Genomic DNA, 22801 nt, shown 5'->3' on the forward strand with positions numbered 1-22801 from the left:
ATGCCTCAACGGCAGAAGAGGCAGGTTACGGTGGCCCGGAGGGACCAGAGGGCTACGAAAAAGATGACCCTGATCACTATGTCTTGTGTACTGGTCACACTTGGGATATTGGCAGTGGGTGCTTACTTCAGTATGTCCCTCCATCTCATGTCTCAACTTCAACTACCACTTAAAGTCTGGAGTTTCTCTAAATCATATTCCTGTTGTAATGTATGTAGCCTGTATCATAGAGTTGCACCACTGTCAACCTTCAGATTGTCTTTTCCTCCTTCATCCTCTGTACCCCTCTCCATCCTATATCCTCCACTCTCGTCTTCCCCAGTCTGGTGTCTTGTCGACAGCAAGTACTTCTTCTGCTCCCAGTCATTGAAGTTCATCCCTGTGGCGATGGTGTGTGATGGGAAAGCAGACTGTGCTGGTGGAAAGGACGAGCTCACATGTGTGTCCAGCAAGCCGTCCAACGCCACTTTCCCAGGCAAGACCACCAGCACCACCCTCCATCTCCTCCATCTGTTTTCCCTTCCCTCTACCATCATCGTCTCATCTTACCATACCATATGCAGTTGCTACATACATTTTTTTGGGATGTAAAAATGTATGATTTGTACCCATTGATTGTTGAAGAATATAAATGATCAATGCCTCGTGCTTAGTTTAACTGTTGAGGGGTAAGTTGGGCCATTTTATGTAGCATATTATAGTAAATACTACAGTATTATCCACAAACACTGTAGTAAATACTACAGTAATGTCTGCAAAAATACTTCTCCCATGTCTCAGTTTGTGCCACAAGTTTGTGCCATAAGTGAGAACCCTGCACGTTAAGTACAGACCATATTGTGTTCCATACAGATTATAGGAAAAAGCAGAAGCTCTGAACTATCCATTCAGTCCCTAGTTCTACCTACAGTACCTACAGGTTATGGAAAATGTGCTCTTATAGTATTCTCCAATAGGTTTCCTCATTGAGAAAGCCTTCACTTATATGTCAAAGGTGGTAAAACAAATGAACAGTAAACTTGTAAATACTACAAGTCTGCAAAAACACTAGAGGGGCGGGGAAACCACTTTCCTTTTACTGCCGCTTGCCCATTTGACTCCTCCATCCTTGTCTCTAGTGCGGTTGGTGGGTGAGAGCATGGTGCTACAGGTGTTCAGGGTGGAGGCTGGGTGGAGCACTGTGTGTGCAGACGACTGGGGATTGAGCGACACCCGCAGTGCCTGTCAGCATCTGGGATACACACTGTAAGATGACCGCTCCACTCTTCTATTCAGTTAGATACATACAGTCTGATGCATCTCCTATATATATCTGGCTACTGTTTGCCATCTACACCAGGAACCCTAAAAGCGAGAGACTGGATATCAGCAGCCTACACCACTCACTGGGAGAGTCCTTCAGTGCAGTAAGAGCAAGAACTAAGGGTCCCCTTCACACTGCACTCATCAGCAGGTAGATGTTCTACTGGATGCTGTTCAGCCATCTGACTGTTTAGGTGTGAGGAACTGACAATCCTCTCTGTTTCTCAGACAAACCTGCATCTCAGGCTCTGTGATAGCTCTATCCTGCTCAGGTAAATATTTAAAATGATCACCACCCATCTACACACTTTTGCCACTACCCTATATATATACTTCATGGTGCCCTGTGAAATAAACGGTTGAACTTTTGTATTAAGTTGGAAGTGCTTACCATATTGCATGTCTCTCCAGACTGTGGGGATGCGGTGGGTCAAGACCGGGTGGTGGGAGGTTCTGACACCACCATAGAGGAGTGGCCGTGGCAGGCCAGCCTGCAGAAAGACAAGCAGCACGTCTGTGGAGGCTCCCTGGTCTCCCTCACCTGGCTTATCACCGCTGCACACTGTTTCAGCCGGTCAGCACACACACTCAGTTGTGTTTTGCTTTATTACGCTCTTTGCTGTTGTAACATTTTGTTTAATTTTGCATATGCAAAACAAATGCTGACTTTTTTTTCTTCCTTCACACACACACACCCAGTGATGGGAAGGATCTGAACCTCTGGCAAGTGGTGCTGGGTAGCACCCACCTGACGTCTACTGGGGGGATTTCTGTAGCAGCCATCATAATCAATAAAGATTACAATGGTTTCACTCACGACTATGACATCGCCATGCTGAGGCTCACCAGGCCTGTCACTACCGGAGGTACTGGACACCTCTCCAGCAGTTACTCAACCGTTCCAAAGTCCTTTACAGTAGCCTATAACCTTCATTGCTCAGCATGATGGATGGGAACATGTACACACACAGGGGGTCAACTTCCCATACTGTTCTCTAGTGTTATGAAGTTGAACTGCCAGGACTGTGTTTCTGTCATTGAAGAATATAGAATATATTAGTGACAAATGTTTTGCCATACTTGTGGTATACCACAGCTTTCAGACAATCAGCATTCAGGGCTCAAACCACCTAGTTTTATAATTTAAAAAATGTCTTGACTCTCCAGACACCCTCCGCCCAGTGTGCCTGCCTCCCCACAGCCTGCCTCTGAAGGCAGGGGACCCCTTGGTGGTGACTGGCTGGGGCTACCAGCAGGAGAAAGGTGAGACTGGACAGGGCTATCTGTACAGAGCAGAAGGCAGGTCTATAACCAAGCTTAATCATGCATCCAATCTATGTAAAGCCAATATATATTTTAAAATTGTAGTCATTTAACAGACTCTTATCCAGAGCGACTTACAGGAAGAACTAGTATTGCTCGAGGGCACATCGACAGCTTGGAGATTTTATCCAGCAACCTTTCGATTACTGGCCCAACTCTCTTAACCACTAGGCTACCTACCACCGTACTGTAGACCAAAGACAATGGCAGAGTGTATACAAGTGCACACTTCCATGTCCAACCATTGTCTCTGTTCAGCTTTCTTGTGTTCTTAGTGTAAGAGGCTACCTGCATCTCCTGAGCGGCAGTTAGCCTAGCGGTTGGGACAGTAACCGAAAGGTTTCTTGTTTGAATCCCTGAGCCGGCAAGGCAGTTAACTGGTCCCCGGACCTCTGATTCAGAGGGGTTGGGTTAAATGTGGAAGAGACATTTTGGTTGAATGCATTGTTGTACAACTGACTAGGTTTTCCTCTTGCCCAGGTAAAATCTCCTCAATTCTGCAGAGTGCCACTGTGTCTCTGATTGACAGGAAGGTGTGCTCCCGCCCCTCCATCTACGGCCCCTCACTCACTCCCCGAATGCTGTGTGCAGGGAACATGGAGGGCAAAGTGGACGCGTGCCAGGTAGAGCTCCTCCACCAACACACACGCCTACAAAATGGCTGCTTTTAGTTTGTTAGACTGTCACACTGCCAATGCAGTCATACTTTGCATTTGTCTTCTAATGTCATTTATTTTGCTCTCTCTTTCTCTCCCAGGGTGACAGTGGGGGTCCACTGGTGTTCCTATCCAAGTGTTGGCAGCTGGTGGGGGTGGTGAGCTGGGGGGTGGGCTGTGCCCGCCCGGGGAATCCTGGGGTCTACTGCAGCGTAGAGCAGCAACTCAACTGGATCTACTCCATCATGGAGGTGGGAGTCTGGCCACTATCACAGACCTCTCTAGGGCTCAAAAGGGGGAGGGCAGGGCCAGATAATGCGATGGAAAACTAATACCTCATTTTGATGCATTCCTACTTGTTATTAGGTGCCTTTAAAATTCCTTACCTGATATGATTTGGTTGTCCTATTTTTCAGATGTACTCCTAAAAATCCAGTTTCTCTCCGAGAACTCAACTGACTGGCGTTCTCTCTCTCAATGAGCGCTGAGTGAGTCTGGCAAACATTCACTCAAAGGACAAACACATTCCACTGACCTGTGACTGAATACTGAGCTGTGACTGTTCACGTTTTTATTCTTTTATACTCCCTTTGAGAGATGTAAGTACTGTGTGAGATTTTTGTATGTTTTAATAAATTTGATTTTTTTAAAGGGTTGTGATTTGCTAATATTGTCCCACATTTTTTTTGACAGCCAAGAAATGACAACATGGTTTTATTTAAACGTTTATTGGATTCTGGTGGCTTTTATAATAAAGAATACAGCTGATCTGCATGGTGGAGAGATTACATGGGAGGGGGAATCATTTGAGAGGGAGTAAAGAGAAATGACTGTACATTTGCGTTAGTTGGGATAGCAATGTGGGACCAAGGTGTCAGTACTGTCTGGCGACATTATAGATTCACAAACATTCTGTTGTCAAAAGTGCAATAATGGATGACAGAGGTCACTGTCAGCAACTCTGCTACTACAATGTGGTACAACAATGTTCTCAATTTCCAAACTACAAAGATTGAACATTCATATTGCTTCATCCATCCAGTTATTTTCAGTACAGTTGTCAGCGTACAGGGAAGACGGTGGGTACTGCTACAGTACTGTGTAAGGGCATTTCAAAAGGACATGTGAGTCACTCTCATAGTTATGCTTTAAGTACGTTAGAGGTTATACATGTAAAATTTCCACTTGCAACTAGTGCCCAATGTGAATTACATGCCAGTAGTACCGACGGAATAGAAATTCACAATAAAACCTACTTATTAGAATTCTACGTGAAGCTGCAAATTAGTTTTGTACAACTTCCTGTATCACGATTGGTTCTCGTCTGTGAGGTTGACAATAGCAAAAACATTAGCAATACAAAACGCATTCACGTCCTTGCAACAATCTTTTTCGGCTTGTGATAAGCTGTACTAAGCCATTTTTAAGCGGTTGTAAGCAGTCTCCTTATAAAACCACAACGAAATGCAATTTATGGCTAAAATCTCATGTTGCTCCTTTAAATTACATACTCTATATTGCATATCTCCACAGGTTCTTCTTTTCAAGGATTTCTCACACTGCAGTCCATCCCACAGACCCTTCTGCTGAATAGAAGATGAGCCATGGAAATCCGTGCACTATAAACTCGTTCCTCATCTTCCATAGATCAGCTCATCAGAACTCCATTTCCCATAACCTACTTTGATTACTGTTGCTCCTGTCATTTTTATTGCTCACATTATCATCACAGTAAAAACTCAATGGTGTATTGGAATCCTGCAGTAGCTATAGTCATGTTGCTGTAATGCCTGGGAAGCGTTGTGAAAGCAGATCCCATTGGGAGAACTGGAGCAGTCTGTCCTACAGTACATGCATGTCTTCCGCTCAGTAGTGGTGTTTGCATAGTATCACTGTTCTCTTAGGAGTGTGAGTCAGTCAGGGAGCTCAAATCCGTGTCCTACCAGAGATTGTAGTAAATGTACCATCTATGATCTAACCGTGCCATCTATCTGTTCTCATCTAAGACACTTGAGGTCATTCAACTTTACCCTCATGTTAAATTTACAGCTATTTAGGTTCATTCACTCACCGCTCCACTGGTACAAGACATCTCTGTGGTTTACATGTCTAGCACATCTTTAAGGTAAAGTTCCCAAAAGACCCTCCTGCTATTGCAACAAGCCAGTGCATGTATTTGAAGGGCTATGCTATGGGAACAGCAATACTGGGGCTTGTCCATATCAGAAACTGCTTCAGTGATTGAGGGAGGTATATTTGTTATGTTTATACAACGACAGATGCAGCAAGGTCCTAGACAATGGACATAGACATGAAGTTCTCCCCTGAACACGCATGTTTTCACACACACTGGAGGTATTTTGAAAACAAGACATTCAGCATCTTAAACGTGCCACCATTGGATATATGCCATAGCAGTTCAATAGCGATTGATTTCAATAGTAACTTAGGAAACCCATGAAAGGAGTCCATTCCTGATCAGATGTGGGTTTCTCAGGGTTATCCCAGTTTGGCACAATAAATGGGCTGAATATGGGATATTAGTTGTGTGTCTATTCTACACTGTCCAGTAAAGATCTGTCCCCGTCTATCGCTCTACCTGCAACCGAACTGCTGCTCCGTGCATCTCTTTATGGTGTGGTTAGTGGAAGTGTCCGTAATGACTATAGATGAGGGACATCTGGTTTTCCGTACATGCTGAATTTGTGTTGAATCAGGAGCCATGAATGAACCATCATAAACTCCGCTGCGCTGCAGCACGTCAGTACTTATTGCAGTGTGTCGACACATCGGTCTGGGTAAATGTGTTCAGAACAACAAAGAGACAGCTATTTGTAAGTGGACATACAATAGGAATTTGTGGGGTGTGTTTCTGTCTGAGTTCATGTTCAAGCCAGTGAACCCACTACCTAATAGTTTACAGTGCCTTGCCTTGCCAACCACAGGATGTGGTGAGGGTCGGCATGATATGAGCAGATTTGGAACCAGCTTCAAAGCAGAACTAAACACATTACACGTGGTTAAATCTGGGATTCCAGGAAAGAACACGAGAGGGTACATTTCTATTGTCAGGCATTGTGCCTCTACATCTGCCTTGGGGTTTCACATGCTTATAAACGCATTAAGGTTATTTGTCTTAAAAGCAGCATTATTAGAGGTTTATTCCTTTTTCTAGGGGGTTGGTTAAGGGATTGTCTATCATTTCATTCATCAGCTTGTAGTATTATTCCTTTGCGTTTTGCTGCGTTTGGTAAATGGTTTTGCAGTATTTAGTCTTCCTACCAGCAGAGGAAGATAGAAGCGCTAACAGGCACCAGTGTTTTATATCAAGCAAAGAAAATGTATAATGTTCTGAACTGGATCCTTTCTCACTCCTCACCGCAGCAAAACCCTTTAGAGACCCTATTTTCTAAATATGATACAACAGGGTTAATTAATTACTTTTGGAAATAGCAGAGTTAATATTGTATTCTAAACAGCACTAAACTAAACTTGATACGAATCAGTGGTATTGTGCAATAGGACTGAAGCTGGATCTGAAGTGGCATAATGTCACTGGAGATTGAATTAAACTGTGAGTAATATCCCATACATTTTGAAGTTTGATTTTGTAGACAGTTTCAGTTGAACCCAGGGCAGTGGGGTTGGTTGGTGGAGAGAGGAGTAGGATCCAGCATAGTTTAAACAGCATTATTACATAGCATTATTCCCCGTCTTAAGCATATATTTTATGTTTAATATAATATGAAAAACAGTCCTAGGTTCAGGTCTTAATTGAAAAAAAAATGATATATCAACTAGAACGTATGGGAGCGGTTTCTTGGACACAGCCTAAGCTTATTGGACTAACAAACACTTTCAATGAAGTCTCTCCATCAGACGTGCTTCTCAGTCCAAAAAACCTGCCCAAGAAGCCTGCCCATGGAGTCACATGTCAATACACATGTTTATGCATAAAAATACAGTATATGCATAGATATAACTGTATATTTATATATGGATGTACAAACATGCAAGTACTCTCATTTCTTCTTTGGTGTCAGTGGTTTTGAAGTTTTGGATCCTGAGACATTGTTTGTTTCATCAGCTGAGGAAGATTGTACAAGGCACTCGATCTTTCTGTGAACGGGAGGAGCAGAGGAGAGAGGAGGGTTAGAAGAGACACCTGTTTTTCCCACGTAATTTTATCATTGTAGCACGCCTGTATTGATGCTTTACTACAGTTTGGGGGCACTGAGATGAGCTAAAGGTGTTTCTCTGTGTGGATGGCCAGTTGGTCTCCATGGCCCTATCTATCTTACTCACTTCCTCTCCTCGATTTTGAAGAGAACGAAAAGGATGAAGTTCTTCACCAGCATGAAAGTCATCAGCAGGGCGATGGCTCCGCCCACTGCAGAAGCAATTATGATGGTGAGAGTGTTGTCCACCACTCGTACTGCAGAGAAGGAACCAGTGAGGGGGAGAAGGTAGACGCTGATCAGACAGACATTAGCTAACTACAGTGCATCGTCTACACAGCACAACACATCTAGACGTTGTTGCTTATGGTACCCGACTACCCGCCCAGCATTTCCAAGTTTAGCACCAGAACACCTGTACTGCCTGCCTGGAGTAAAGCAAAGAGAACGCTAGTTAATACTCACACTCGTCCACCACGACAAGGGTAAAGATAGCGCTGTGGTTCTTGCCCTTCTCTTTGGGGTTGCGTCCGAAGCAGGTGTACTGGCCCTCGTCCTCAAAGGTGATGTTCCAAAGCAGGATGGAGATGTTGTTGTGATCACTGGTGCCGATAAACTCCACCCGCTCCCGGTAGATACTCACTGGATGAGGATCCATCCCGTCTGACGGAATCACTGACTCACAAACCTGAGAGGACCAGGCAGCCATCAATCACACGTGTGTGTGTGTGTGTGTGTGTGTGTGTGTGTGTGTGTGTGTGTGTGTGTGCGTGTGTGTGTGTGTGTGTGTGTGTGTGTGTGTGTGAAAGTGAGTGAGAAAGTGAGTGAGGGTATGTGTGTGTGTGTGCGCGTGTGTGTGCGCGTGTGTGTGTGTGAAAGTGAGTGAGAAAGTGAGTGAGGGTATGTGTGCTAAGGTGCGGCGAGTCCAGTTCAAGTGTTCAGCAGACTGATTTTCTTGTAGATAGAAACTGTCTCTGAGCCTGCTGGTAACAGACCTCATGCTCCGATACCGGCGGCCCGACAGTAAGGGAGTGAACAGCTCATGGCTGGAGTGTGTGGGGTCCTTGTTAATGCTGCAGGGCTTCCTCAGGCACCGTTTCAAGTAGATGTCCTGGATGGGTGGGATCACAGTTCCAGGCCGTCTTCATCACCCGCTGGAGGGCCTTGCGGTTGCTTCCTGAAGTCAACTCCTTTGTTTTGCTGACGTTGAGGGAGAGGTTTTTGTCCTGTCACCACAATGCCAGTTCACTTACTTCACCTCTATAGACTGACTCCTCGTTGTTTATCAGGCCTCCAATCGTGGTGTCGTTAGCAAACTTGATGATGGAGTTGCAAAGCCACACGTTCATGGGTGAAGAGGAAGTACAGCAGAGGGCTGAGGACACACCCCCTGGGAAGCCCCTGTGTTAAGAGTCAGTGTGGAGGAGGTGTGGTTGCCAGTCCTCACAGCCTGTGGTCTGCCCATCAGGAAGTCCAGGACCCAGTTGCAGAGGGTGGTGTCCAGACCCAGGGCTCTGAGCTTGGTGTCGAGCTTGGATGGAACAATAGTGTTGAATGCTAAACTCTAGCCAATGAACAGCATTCTCACAGCATTCTCACATAGGTGTTCCTCTTTTCCAGATGTGTTACGGCCATGTGAATAGCGATGGAAATGGTATCTTCCGTGTATCTACTGGAGCGGTAAGGAAATTGGAGTGGGTCCAGTGTGCCTGGTATGCTGGCCTTGATGTGGGCCATGACCTGCCTCTGGAAGCATTTCATGATGACCGAGGTGAGTGCGACGCGGCATGTCACCTTGTTTTTCTTGGGCTCTGGGATGGTGGTCTCCTTGAAGCAGGTGAGGACTATGGCCTGGGAGAGTGAAAGCACCTTGTCGTCCAGAGTAGCATGAGTCTCCCTGGATGACTCGGTATTGTCTGCCTCGAAGCGAACATAGAATGTGTTAAGTTCAGCTAGGAGGGAGGCTTTGGTGGTCACCACAGAGACGGATTTGCCTTTGTAGTCTTGATGGTTTGTTGTCCTTGCCACATGCGTCATGAGTCTGAGTTGTGAAATATAAATTCAAGTTGGAGCCTGTATTGTCTTTTTTCTTTCATAATAGATTTGCGGAGCTCGTACCTGCTTGCCTTGTATGCGTCATTCGCCACCGAGTCATCGGGGTTCATTCTGCTGACATTGAATGCTGCATTACAGGCTCTCAGCATGGTACGGATATCTCCGTTCGTCCAGGGTTTTTGTTTGGGGTATGTCAGGATTGTTATTGTGGGTGGGTGTGTGTACCTGTGTAAATGTTCAGTATTTGTGCTTTATAGTTTTTTATTTTTAATTTTTTTACAGTATAGCACCTGGCAGCACTCATTTTTATTGACTGTACCTGGGCTCTCTTGGGTATGTGAGACAGTTGGTAGAGAGTGTGTGCGTTTGCGTGTGCATGCGTGTGCGTGTGTAACTCAGGGGGTAGAAAGCTACTTACTCACACACACACACGCACGCGCGCACACACACACACAAACACTTCCTGGGTTGGCTGCTCTGACGGAGACAGCCGCTAATGGGTTAATTTAATTCCAGCAGGCAGGGCACTCCGTCTTGTTGGGAACAATTAGCGGGGAATGTGAATATTTGAGTGGTGAATATTTCATGAAGAGCAAGGTAGAAAAAGAAAACAGAGGATGAAAGAAAAAAAAGCTTATTCCACTTAGCAGAGCGCAATGAGGGACCAACCTCACCCACCCTGCTGTCTTCCCCTGCCTCACTCACTCTCTCCACAGCTCTCTCTGCCTTTCTATAGTCCCTTACCAAACCTGCCCCTTCCCTCTGTCGTTCAGAACAAGCAATGTACTGCATATTTTTTATTTACTTTTACCTTTATTTAACTAGGCAAGTCAGTTAAGAACAAATTCTTATTTTCAGTAATGGCCTAGGAACAGTGGGTTAACTGCCTTGTTCAGGGGCAGAACGACAGGTTTTTACCTTGTCAGCTCAGGGATTCAATCTTGCAACCTTTCGGTTACTAGTCCAACACTATAACCGCATGGCTACCTGCCGCCATATGTGTGTATGTACTCTACACCCTTGTGCCTTTGTGGTGTCTACGTACTTGTGTGTGCTATGCACATACGTTGTGTGTTAACCTTACATCCCTCACCCACTGAGACTCACTCAGAGCTCACACAGAGAGACTATATAATAGATAGACTATACAGTGCTTGTTGATTGACAGGTGCTGTTGGTCAGTAGAGGCTCAGTATAGCCTGTGGCCTGAGGTGACTGACTATAATACAATACACTACAATTACTAGCTTCTATCTGTCAGTCAAGCTGTCCTCCCAGACCCCAGAGAGGAGAAAAACAAACACAACTCGTTAATTGATTTATTGATCGTTACCAGCCAATCAAATGGTTGAATTATTAATCAAATAATTAAGGATACTGTATGTAGATAACCCAAAAAAGTTATGTAGTGTAATGGCATTGATTGGGGACACCCAACACTTATATGTTGTCATGGCAATAATGGGGGCGTTAGTCATACTATGGAGGAGGATATTGATTGGCTGTCTGACAGCTTTAGTGTTCAGCCCATAATCTTCTCCTGCTGGTCTGGACTTGTCAGGGAAGGGCTTTGCAGGGGTTAACTCATGAGTGTCACTGTGTAGCAGATTGTTTTGGGGCAGTTGTTATGCTTGGTTGTCCATACACAGCAAGAAGCAATGACCTTAGTGTAGCACCTTGGATGAATTTGGTATTTGAGGTCAGTGTTGTCTGAGGTAGGTAGGAAGTGTGATGTCTGTAAAATCTTTGAATCCATAACACAAGGTTAGTAATCTAGTGCTCTCTAAGAATGCTCCTTTACCCTATTCTCCTGTGTATTCTCCCTTTTGCAGACTCTATATGATCCATACATCAACAGACCATCTCACAGCCAGGTGCATTAATGCCTTTTGTTCATATCAGCAGTTCAGAGACCATTAAGAAGAGAGAAGAGCATTGATAGAACTGTGAAGCCTGTTGGATCAGACAGTAACTGATGACAAGCTGCTCCTATAGCAGAAGTCTCTACAGAACTACAAAACATCCAATAACGTACAGATGTAATTTAAGACAGTTTGTTACAACAGGAACATAATCCTGCAGCAACTGGAAATGTGAATTATTATGTGTATTATAATTCATGTACATTTTTTTGTATGGGTTGATACACTTTTTGTTGGGGAAAATCAAATTAAGATCATACATATTTATTGATTCAACAAATCCTAACAATGAAATTAGTTATTCGAGTAGCGGTAAATCTCAGATTATTGTGATATGATTTAACAAGAGCAAATCATTTCAAACAAAAAAGTGTTGAAAGTGTTATTATACTCACAGTGCAGGTTAACAATGTTATTTGATAAATATTTTAAACTGACACACACACACACACACACACTGACACGCACGCACAGGTGCACATGCACGCATGCACGCACACACGCACACGCACACGCACACACACACACACACACACACACACACAGAGTGGCTGTATGTTTACAGACAGACAGGGGAGCATGAATAAGTGATAGCACTGATGTATAATGGATGCTCTTTGTTCCTTACACATTATCACAATCAAGAGGCCATTCCACAGGCCAAGAGGCCTGGATGCTGCCTCGGTCCTGGGTGGATTCATTGTAGACCTGCTGTGTGTCTCTCTGTCCAGGCCTTTCGGAGTTGATAAAGGTATAATTGCCACAGTATGTGGGATTGAAAACACCTGTACAATTGTCAGACAAAGGTACAGTCAAAACCAGCGTTGTTTAGCAATATGTTTAGCCTGACAGCATGGAGTCATTCACCCCAGCAATACCAGCAAGATGCAGATTATCAGTGATGTTTATGTTCCCAGACACACAGAGGGAATGCAAAAGATATCATGAATGAAAGAGGGATCCAGTGAAAGAGAGACGGGAGAGGGGAATAAAACATCCCCTTAGGGATGAAACAAGGGAGAAAGGGGGAGGGAAGGTGATGATGACTATCTCTGGTTTTATAGGTGTGCTCATATAACTCCTCCTCTCCTCTCCTCTTCCTCCTGCCCCCACAGTTGACCGTCCCCACAGCCCTGGCCCTATCTGTGTGACATCTGAGCTGACATGAATGACTGCAATTGTGTGGCTGCTGTGTTTTAATGGGCCAGGCCAGTTTTGACCCACCTTCTGCATAGTGCCGTTGTCATTGTACTGCCAGTTGAAGTAAAGGTTTTTGATGCCGATACAGCTGGCGTAGGTGCAGGGTAGCAGCACAGTACTGCCGTTCAGCGCCTCCATGAATGGGACCTTCCCTGTGGACATCTCCAGGCCCTGAGCAGACCACACACCTGGGAGGGAGGGAGGGAGGGAGGGAGGGAGGGAGGGAGGGAGGGAGGGAGGGAGGGAGGGAGAATCTATAAGGTAGTACACAATACTCCTTCAGAAATCCAGAGAGGGAAAATACAACACACACCTGAGTTAGAAAGGAAAGTACACTGTCTACTCATATGGTTTCCACATTTTAATGGATACTGTTTCCAGAATTAAATTGTTCCCAAAATATTGTCCCTTTTACTTAACAAGTGAACAACAAGCCAGCTCCTCTATTTTACAATCATGTAAAATGTTGCTGCACTCTGTGAAAGAGGGGAGGGAGGAGAGAGAGAGATGTGTCCCTGGTCCATTCCCAGGTTACTATAGCTCATCCATTGACATAGAGCTTGTCAAAAACAATTGAGTGATAATCCCCTACCCCTCTAACCTGTCCCTCCTTAACTGACCCTGCAAACTATCAGGCGCTGGAAGATTATGTCTGAACTCAACAGAGGGTCAATATCATTTCTGCTTCTGACGTTTCCCTTTGACCTAACCCCAGATCGTTACTAACAGAAAGATAGGAACAGCAAAACCCATTTTACCACTAAAACATACACTTAAGTTGAACTATTGTACAGTGCATATTGTGCATATTGCAGTAAGATATGACAAATATATACACTTCCATACATGCATTTGCATACACCCCCGCCACAAACACGCACACACACACGTACAAACACTGTCTACCCAATTCACAGGACACACACACTCTGCAGTAATGTTATGGCACAAACCCACAGACCTGACACAGTAAGATATAGGGTGAAGGAGAACAAGGGAAAGAGGGGGAATAAAATAGGAAGCGTGAGATAGATAGTCTGTCTGTCTGTCTGTCTGTCTGTCTGTCTGTCTGTCTGTCTAAGTTGGTAAAAAGTATAAAATAAAGTTTTCATTACTGTTTGTATGTGCATGCTCACACTGTTTGTGATTGATTGTACAATTATGTAGGAGTTTATATTTATATCAGGCATGTTATGTACAGTTACAAGTGTGTGTGTGTGTGGTATTTTATTACAGTGTTTGGGATGTTGTGAGGCCATTTAACTTAATGCAAGCTCATTAAACTCAGTAATTATCAAATGAGTTCAGGCTCATCTCCCTCTTTAAAGGAATCAAAATAACGCAGGTCCCACCACCTCTTTAACACAATCCAGATAATGCCGACACCAACACTTCTCAAGTGGACCTAAAGATGATGGATGGTTAGTCTGGTTACATACACTCTCTGGGACTCTACAGTAATGCTGCTCCCACACTTTCTCCCTCTGCCCAGTCTGTCCTCTCCTGCAATTCCCTGAACAATAGTATTACCTGTCCTGTCCCTTCTGTCACATTTTCTCTTGCTCTATTTGTCCCTCTGCAGCCCCCATTCCTCAAAATTCCTCCTCCCTCTGTTTTTACATCACCCCTCAGCTGTGTGACATCATCAATAACCGACTCAAGGTCAGGTTAGGACAAGCCCCTCCCCCTGCAGTTTGGGACAATATAAGGATGTAGTGTGGGCTGCACAGTGAGGGAGAACATGTGTATGAATGCATAATTCCTTCGAAATGACTCACACATACTCTCTCTCTCTCTCTGCCCCAATGCAGCACAGTGATTCTGCAGAAACTCACTCAGGGCAGATGCACCTCTCTTTCTCACTCTCTCTTTTGTCCATCACTCTCCATTTCTTTCACTGTCATTTTGGTTCTCTCTCCTTTTTCATATTCTTTCTCTGATACTCTGCATTGCGATTCTGCATCTCTCTGTCTGTATATATTTCTCTGCTGTTTGGTGACCAGTAACATACTGTATAGTGGTAACTGAAGTTCCACAGGATATGGCTCAAAGGGGCAAGTTAACATTGAGAGAGGAAAAAGAAAGTAAGACAGATGCACGAAGGAGGACTCAACCCCATGCCATTCTCCATTCAGAGCTAAAGCTGGACATCTTACATGGTGAGTCCCAGAAAAAGACCCTCCTAGACTCCCCTATGGATTGTGTCAGCAGCAGTCTCCATTGAGTTTCTGATCTAATGGCTTTGTTTCCAAACAGTCATTTGTGAGGTTCTCTCATACCCTCTACTTCCTAACCTACATGTGTCTCTTTCAAGAACACATCAAGCATGACACTTCATAGACCTACCTGTACAGGTCTATACAATCCATAGAACCATAACATTTTAGACCAACCTTTTACTTATTCAGCAAATCCTCAAAACTATCAGCCTTCATGTCCTACATGATCCAGCAATCGTGTGCATCTGAAATAGTTGAATTGCAGCCAATTTGGCTAAGATAGTGAATTGGGCTTCAGGGGGGCGGAGGGAGGGGCGGGGTGTAATGCTGGACTGATCCTGCGGTCCTGTTGGCTCAGAGCGTGAGAACATCAGAGCCTGACTGAGCCTGGCAGACAGCTCCTGATCTGTTCAGCTGTCTGTTAGGAACAGGGTAATATCACCCTGATATTATTACCCTGATAATTCACATAACAGATGCTGCTACCATGACGCCCTCCCTTCATCTCAGAGCAGTTCCCATTTCCCCACTGCATTATTACTCTATTCACCTGGGTCAGGGTAACACTGACGTTGTTACCCGGAAACAACCTGACTCCTCTCATCACACTGACGTTGTTACCTGGAAACAACCTGACTCCTCTCATCACACTGACGTTGTTACCTGGAAACAACCTGACTCCTCTCATCACACTGACGTTGTTACCTGGAAACAACCTGACTCCTCTCATCACACTGACGTTGTTACCCGGAAACAACCTGACTCCTCTCATCACACTGACGTTGTTACCTGGAAACAACCTGACTCCTCTCATCACACTGACGTTGTTACCTGGAAACAACCTGACTCCTGTCATCACACTGACGTTGTTACCCGGAAACAACCTGACTCCTCTCATCACACTGACGTTGTTACCCGGAAACAACCTGACTCCTGTCATCACACTGACGTTGTTACCTGGAAACAACCTGACTCCTCTCATCACACTGACGTTGTTACCTGGAAACAACCTGACTCCTCTCATCACACTGACGTTGTTACCCGGAAACAACCTGACTCCTCTCATCACACTGACGTTGTTACCCGGAAACAACCTGACTCCTGTCATCACACTGACGTTGTTACCCGGAAACAACCTGACTCCTCTCATCACACTGACGTTGTTACCTGGAAACAACCTGACTCCTCTCATCACACTGACGTTGTTACCCGGAAACAACTTGACTCCTCTCATCACACTGACGTTGTTACCCGGAAACAACCTGACTCCTCTCATCACACTGACGTTGTTACCCGGAAACAACCTGACCTGACTCCTCTCATCACACTGACGTTGTTACCCGGAAACAACCTGACTCCTCTCATCACACTGACGTTGTTACCTGGAAACAACCTGACTCCTCTCATCACACTGACGTTGTTACCCGGAAACAACCTGACTCCTCTCATCACACTGACGTTGTTACCTGGAAACAACCTGACTTGTTACCTCTCATCACACTGACGTTGTTACCCTGGAAACAACCTGACTCCTGTCATCACACTGACGTTGTTACCTGGAAACAACCTGACTCCTGTCATCACACTGACGTTGTTACCTGGAAACGGAAACAACCTGACTCCTCTCATCACACTGACGTTGTTACCCGGAAACAACCTGACTCCTCTCATCACACTGACGTTGTTACCTGGAAACAACCTGACTCCTCTCATCACACTGACGTTGTTACCCGGAAACAACCTGACTCCTCTCATCACACTGACGTTGTTACCCGGAAACAACCTGACTCCTCTCATCACACTGACGTTGTTACCTGGAAACAACCTGACTCCTCTCATCACACTGACGTTGTTACCCGGAAACAACCTGACTCCTGTCATCACACTGACGTTGTTACCCGGAAACAACCTGACTCCTGTCATCACACTGACGTTGTTACCCGGAAACAACCTGACTCCTCTCATCACACTGACGTTGTTACCCGGAAACAACCTGACTCCTCTCATCACACTGACGTTGTTACCCGGAAACAACCTGACTCCTCTCATCACACTGACGTTGTTACCTGGAAACAACCTGACTCCTCTCATCACACTGACGTTGTTACCCGGAAACAACCTGACTCCTATCATCACACTGACGTTGTTACCCGGAAACAACCTGACTCCTGTCATCACACTGACGTTGTTACCCGGAAACAACCTGACACCTCTCATCACACTGACGTTGTTACCCGGAAACAACCTGACTCCTGTCATCACACTGACGTTGTTACCCGGAAACAACCTGACTCCTGTCATCACACTGACGTTGTTACCCGGAAACAACCTGACTCCTCTCATCACACTGACGTTGTTACCCGGAAACAACCTGACTCCTGTCATCACACTGACGTTGTTACCCGGAAACAACCTGACACCTCTCATCACACTGACGTTGTTACCCGGAAACAACCTGACTCCTCTCATCACACTGACGTTGTTACCCGGAAACAACCTGACACCTCTCATCACACTGACGTTGTTACCTGGAAACAACCTGACTCCTGTCATCACACTGACGTTGTTACCCGGAAACAACCTGACTCCTCTCATCACACTGACGTTGTTACCTGGAAACAACCTGACTCCTGTCATCACACTGACGTTGTTACCCGGAAACAACCTGACACCTCTCATCACACTGACGTTGTTACCTGGAAACAACCTGACTCCTCTCATCACACTGACGTTGTTACCCGGAAACAACTTGACTCCTGTCATCACACTGACGTTGTTACCCGGAAACAACCTGACACCTCTCATCACACTGACGTTGTTACCCGGAAACAACCTGACTCCTCTCATCACACTGACGTTGTTACCTGGAAACAACCTGACTCCTCTCATCACACTGACGTTGTTACCTGGAAACAACCTGACTCCTCTCATCACACTGACGTTGTTACCCGGAAACAACCTGACTCCTCTCATCACACTGACGTTGTTACCTGGAAACAACCTGACTCCTGTCATCACACTGACGTTGTTACCTGGAAACAACCTGACTCCTCTCATCACACTGACGTTGTTACCCGGAAACAACCTGACTCCTGTCATCACACTGACGTTGTTACCCGGAAACAACCTGACTCCTGTCATCACACTGACGTTGTTACCCGGAAACAACCTGACTCCTCTCATCACACTGACGTTGTTACCTGGAAACAACCTGACTCCTGTCATCACACTGACGTTGTTACCTGGAAACAACCTGACTCCTCTCATCACACTGATGTTGTTACCCGGAAACAACCTGACTCCTCTCATCACACTGGCGTTGTTACCCGGAAACAACCTGACTCCTCTCATCACACTGACGTTGTTACCTGGAAACAACCTGACTCCTGTCATCACACTGACGTTGTTACCCGGAAACAACTTGACTCCTCTCATCACACTGACGTTGTTACCCGGAAACAACCTGACTCCTCTCATCACACTGACGTTGTTACCTGGAAACAACCTGACTCCTCTCATCACACTGGCGTTGTTACCCGGAAACAACTTGACTACTTTCATTCGATGTTCTTTACCATTCGGCCATCAGATCAGACCAATGCTCCTCATAGGACACATCACTGTACTTCGTATACCCGTCGCAAGACCCACTGGTTGATGCTTATTTATAAAACCCCCTTAGGCCTCACTCCCCCCTATCTGAGATATCTTCTGCAGCCCTCATCCTCCACATACAACACCCGTTCTGCCAGTCACATTCTGTTAAAGGTCCTCAAAGCACAAACATCCCTGGGTCGCTCCTCTTTTCAGTTCGCTGCAGCTAGCGACTGGAACGAGCTGCAACAAACACTCAAACTGGACAGTTATCTCAATCTTTTAATTCAAAGACTCAATCACGGACAATCATACTGACAGTTGTGGCTGCTTTGTGTGATGTATAGTTGTCTTTACCTTCTTGCCCTTTGTGCTGTTGTCTGTGCCCAATAATGTTTGTACCATGTTTTGTGCTGCTACCATGTTGTGCTGCTGCCATGTTGTGTTACTACCATGTTGTTGTCATGTGCTGTTGCTACCATGTTGTGTTGTCATGCTGTTAGGTCTCTCTTTATGTAGTGTTGTTTTTATTTTCTTGTTTCATATATTTTAATTTAATGTATTTGTAATCCCCCGTCCCCGCAGGAGGCCTTTTGCCTTTTGGTAGGCTGTCATTGTAAATAAGAATTTGTACTTAACTGACTTGCCTAGTTAAATAAAGGTTAAATAAAAATAAAAACAATTAAAAATGACTTGACTCCTTTCATCACACTGATATTGCTACCTGGAAACAACTTGACTCCTTTCATCACACTGATATTGCTACCTGGATACAACTTGACTCCGAGGTAAAAGCTAAAGAAAAATCAATGCAGTAACTCCATGTTTTACAAAGCTCTTAGTTTTGTGTTTACAGTAAAGGCAAAGTCAAATGATGTGTTAAATGTCTCACATCAATAAAGTCCTGTATTCATTTTAGCCCGTTTACTTCTTATGAATACCACTGCTATGATAGACTGCTATGAATACCACTGCTATGATAGACTGCTATGAATACCACTGCTATGATAGACTGCTATGAATACCACTGCTATGATAGACTGCTATGAATACCACTGCTATGATAGACTGCTATGAATACCACTGCTATGATAGACTGCTATGAATACCACTGCTATGATAGACTGCTATGAATACCACTGCTATGATAGACTGCTATGAATACCACTGCTATGATAGACTGCTATGAATACCACTGCTATGATAGACTGCTATGAATACCACTGCTATGATAGACTGCTATGAATACCACTGCTATGATAGACTGCTATGAATACCACTGCTATGATAGACTGCTATGAATACCACTGCTATGATAGACTGCTATGAATACCACTGCTATGATAGACTATGAATACCACTGCTATGATAGACTGCTATGAATACCACTGCTATGATAGACTGCTATGAATACCACTGCTATGATAGACTGCTATGAATACCACTGCTATGATAGACTGCTATGAATACCACTGCTGCTATGATAGACTGCTATGAATACCACTGCTATGATAGACTGCTATGAATACCACTGCTATGATAGACTGCTATGAATACCACTGCTATGATAGACTGCTATGAATACCACTGCTATGATAGACTGCTATGAATACCACTGCTATGATAGACTGCTATGAATACCACTGCTATGATAGACTGCTATGAATACCACTGTTATGATAGACTGCTATGAATACCACTGTTATGATAGACTGCTATGAATACCACTGCTATGATAGACTGCTATGAATACCACTGCTATGATAGACTGCTATGAATACCACTGCTATGATAGACTGCTATGAATACCACTGCTATGATAGACTGCTTGTGGCCCTACATCATAATACTGTGGATGACATATCTAGTGACACACCTCTGAAGAGACACTAGGCCACTGCTGCAGCTTTCACGTTGTTATGTACAATGAGATTATAAAATCACTATTCAATATGTTCATCTGTGGTTACGTATGCCCAGTTATCCATCAAACATACTTCAGCAAGCAAACTGACAGCGTTTTCGAGCCACCACACAAATACAAATCTGATACCAAGGTTCACCAATCAATCCACCCAGTGAAAAGCCAGCTGCCAGTACTGCAAATCACTCTGCACTGAGAGCAAGGTTTTACCCGTGTTGAGTTCACTCTATGGAACAACAAAATGACATCACACAGCAAAGACAGTACATGTTTCATAGTACACAATAGGGCAGTTGTGCTTGCAGAATTGGGAAAATTGCTCCATACTTTACTTAAGAGAGAGAGAGGGAATGGATGAAAAATAAGCACTAGGAAGATATATGACTGAGACAGAGAGGTCTTACTGAGCAGCAGAGTGATGATCAGGCTGGAGAACAGACACCTGGACCTGGGCTGCTCAGCCCCACTCCCCTGGACTTCCATGGCAGTCTGAACCCGTCCAAAACTGTGGGATCCAGCCCGGGGTCTGTTGGGCTGGAGTTATCCCGTCAAAAACTCCTCTGGTGGTCAGGTGGATGTAACCCAGAGTCCCACTGGTCTGGTTGTGTGTTGTGCCTGGGTGTCTGATCTGATCCCAACCGAGGTACCACGTCCCACTGTGTTGTTAGCCAGTCCTGGTTGTGGTGCGTCTGCCTGCCAGCCCCACAACACTCCTGTCAGAAGGACTGTCGGTTAGACAGAGGGCATGCAGAAAGAGAGGAAGAGTGAGAATGGGGGGGGGGGGAGGGTGGGGTGTCAGGGAAGGGGATGCAGACTTAAAAACAAACTCAAGACAAACTAAGTCAATCAGCTATGATCCTTCAGAGAGCACTCCTAAACTGAGAGAGATACAGAGAGAGAGAGAGGAGCAGAAATAGTGAGAATTTAAGAGAGAGAGAGAGAGAGAGAGAGAGAGAGAGAAGGAAGAGGGAGAGACGAGAGAAAGAGAGAGAGAGAGATGAGAGAAGAGAGAGAGAGAGAGAGAGAGAGACGAGAGAGAGAGAGAGAGAAGGAAGAGAGAGAGAGAGAGAGAGAGAGAGAGAGAGAGAGAGAGAGAGAAGAGAGAGAGAGAGAAGGAAGAGAGAGAGAGAAGGAAGAGAGAGAGAGAGAAGGAAGAGAGAGAGGGGGGAGAGAGAGTAAAGTGGATGTAAAACAGTGTGTGCGCAGTGTGAGACAGTACTGCACCATACCTCTTCCTGTGGCTGTGTTCCCGAGAGGCTGGACCAGCAGGCTGACTACAGAGCACAGCTGAGTCAGTGAGGACAAACGCACGGCAGAGCAGGGGAGAATCACTGCGCACAGCCAGTCAGCGTTCAAGTAGATTCCACCAGCCAGCGCTTCCTCTGCAGAGAAAGGCAGGCTGCAGCCCCAGTTAGAGAGAGAGAGAGAGAGAGAGAGAGAGAGAGAGAGAGAGAGAGAGAGAGAGAGAGAGAGAGAGAGACAGAGAGAGAGAGAGAGAGAGAGAGAGAGAGAGAGAGAGAGAGAGAGAGAGAGAGAGAGAGAGGATGGACACGAGGAGTGCTGATGCAGTAGCCCCGGGACTTATGGCTGCTGGATCGGACGGTCCTGTCTCTTCTTCCTGGATAGCAGAGCCCCAGTTTCTTTTTCCCTTTGCCTGCTAGCCTACCCCTCTGGCTCTCTCTCTCAACTTGTCCCTGCTCTCTCTCTCTTGGCTCAGTGCCTTCCTGCCCTTCTCTCCCCCCATTCCTTCTCCTCCTCTTAACCCCCCTCCCTCCTTCCCTGTCTCCCTCTGTCTCCCCCTGTCTCCCCCTCCCCTCTCTTGACTCAGGGTGTGAATGCAGACGCAGGCAATTTTGTCAGAGTGCTTATGGAGATCAGAGAGTTCTGCAGGTTGGAGGGGGTGCTGTGATACAGACCAGGGACGCACTACCTTGTATTTAGAAACACCCTGGATGTAGAAATAGACATAACAGGATCCAACATTGATATATAGGTAACTGCCAAAATAAAGGAAACACTTGAGTAAATGAGGGCTACAAAGTATATTGAAAGCAGGTGCTTCCAAACAGGTGTGGTTTCTGAGTTAATGAAGCAATTAACATCCCATCATGCTTAGTGTGAGCAGTGATTATTTTGGCTACCATGGTTAGAAGAGATCTCAGTGACTTTGAAAGAGGGGTCTCAAATGAGCATAGGGGGTTTATAGGGTCTCAAAGGAGCATAGGGGGTTTACATGATGTGTGTATGTGTGTGTCAGTCACCAGATTTCAACCCAGTTCAACACTTATGGGAGAGTCTGGAGCTGCGTTTTCCACCACCATTAACAAAACACCAAATGATGGAATTTCTCATGGAAGAATGGTGTCTGATCCCTCCTATAGAGTTCCAGAGACTTGTAGAATCTATGCCAAGGCACATTGAAGCTGTT

The 22801-nt window shown here is 45.3% G+C and overlaps 2 protein-coding genes across 3 annotated transcripts; one reads left to right on the forward strand and one right to left on the reverse strand.

Moving 5' to 3' along the window:
- On the forward strand, positions 1-3709 carry LOC139419220 (transmembrane protease serine 4-like). Its single transcript, XM_071169197.1, has 11 exons — positions 1-130; positions 323-475; positions 1119-1245; positions 1340-1453; positions 1531-1574; positions 1714-1876; positions 2002-2168; positions 2470-2565; positions 3106-3248; positions 3383-3532; positions 3698-3709. Exons 1-11 carry the CDS (start codon positions 1-3, stop codon positions 3707-3709), a joined length of 1299 nt encoding a protein of 432 aa, XP_071025298.1.
- A 3163-nt stretch (positions 3710-6872) lies between these two features.
- Positions 6873-21786, reverse strand: LOC139418371 (sodium channel, voltage-gated, type IV, beta b). 2 transcript variants are annotated; one of them, XM_071167769.1, is made up of 6 exons: positions 21603-21786; positions 20778-21086; positions 12661-12824; positions 7925-8147; positions 7587-7716; positions 6873-7400 (listed from the first exon to the last, which is right to left on the reverse strand). In XM_071167769.1, the coding sequence occupies exons 2-6, from the start codon at positions 20854-20856 to the stop codon at positions 7304-7306; spliced, it is 693 nt and encodes a 230-aa protein (XP_071023870.1). In that variant the 5' UTR covers positions 20857-21086; positions 21603-21786; the 3' UTR covers positions 6873-7303. The 2 variants fall into 2 exon arrangements, with proteins under 2 accessions (XP_071023870.1, XP_071023869.1); XM_071167768.1 differs by having other exon boundaries at positions 20778-21098; positions 21603-21759.
- Between the last annotated feature and the right edge of the window lie 1015 nt (positions 21787-22801).

This window comes from Oncorhynchus clarkii, chromosome 10 (assembly GCF_045791955.1).
Source record: "Oncorhynchus clarkii lewisi isolate Uvic-CL-2024 chromosome 10, UVic_Ocla_1.0, whole genome shotgun sequence".
Classification (NCBI taxonomy): domain Eukaryota; kingdom Metazoa; phylum Chordata; class Actinopteri; order Salmoniformes; family Salmonidae; genus Oncorhynchus; species Oncorhynchus clarkii.

Bases quoted from the DNA above. Each gene is read 5' to 3' on its own strand.
- LOC139418371 (XM_071167769.1), bottom strand. From the start codon at position 20,856: ATGGAAGTCCAGGGGAGTGGGGCTGAGCAGCCCAGGTCCAGGTGTCTG. The intron at 7,717-7,924 runs GTGAGTATTAAC...CCTTCTCTGCAG, and splicing joins CCTTGTCGTGGTGGACGAGT to TACGAGTGGTGGACAACACT. The intron at 7,401-7,586 runs GTGAGTAAGATA...TCCCGTTCACAG, and splicing joins TTCAAAATCGAGGAGAGGAA to AAAGATCGAGTGCCTTGTAC.
- LOC139419220 (XM_071169197.1), top strand. From the start codon at position 1: ATGCCTCAACGGCAGAAGAGGCAGGTTACGGTGGCCCGGAGGGACCAG. The intron at 1,454-1,530 runs GTAGATGTTCTA...TCTGTTTCTCAG, and splicing joins CACACTGCACTCATCAGCAG to ACAAACCTGCATCTCAGGCT. The intron at 3,249-3,382 runs GTAGAGCTCCTC...TTTCTCTCCCAG, and splicing joins GCAAAGTGGACGCGTGCCAG to GGTGACAGTGGGGGTCCACT.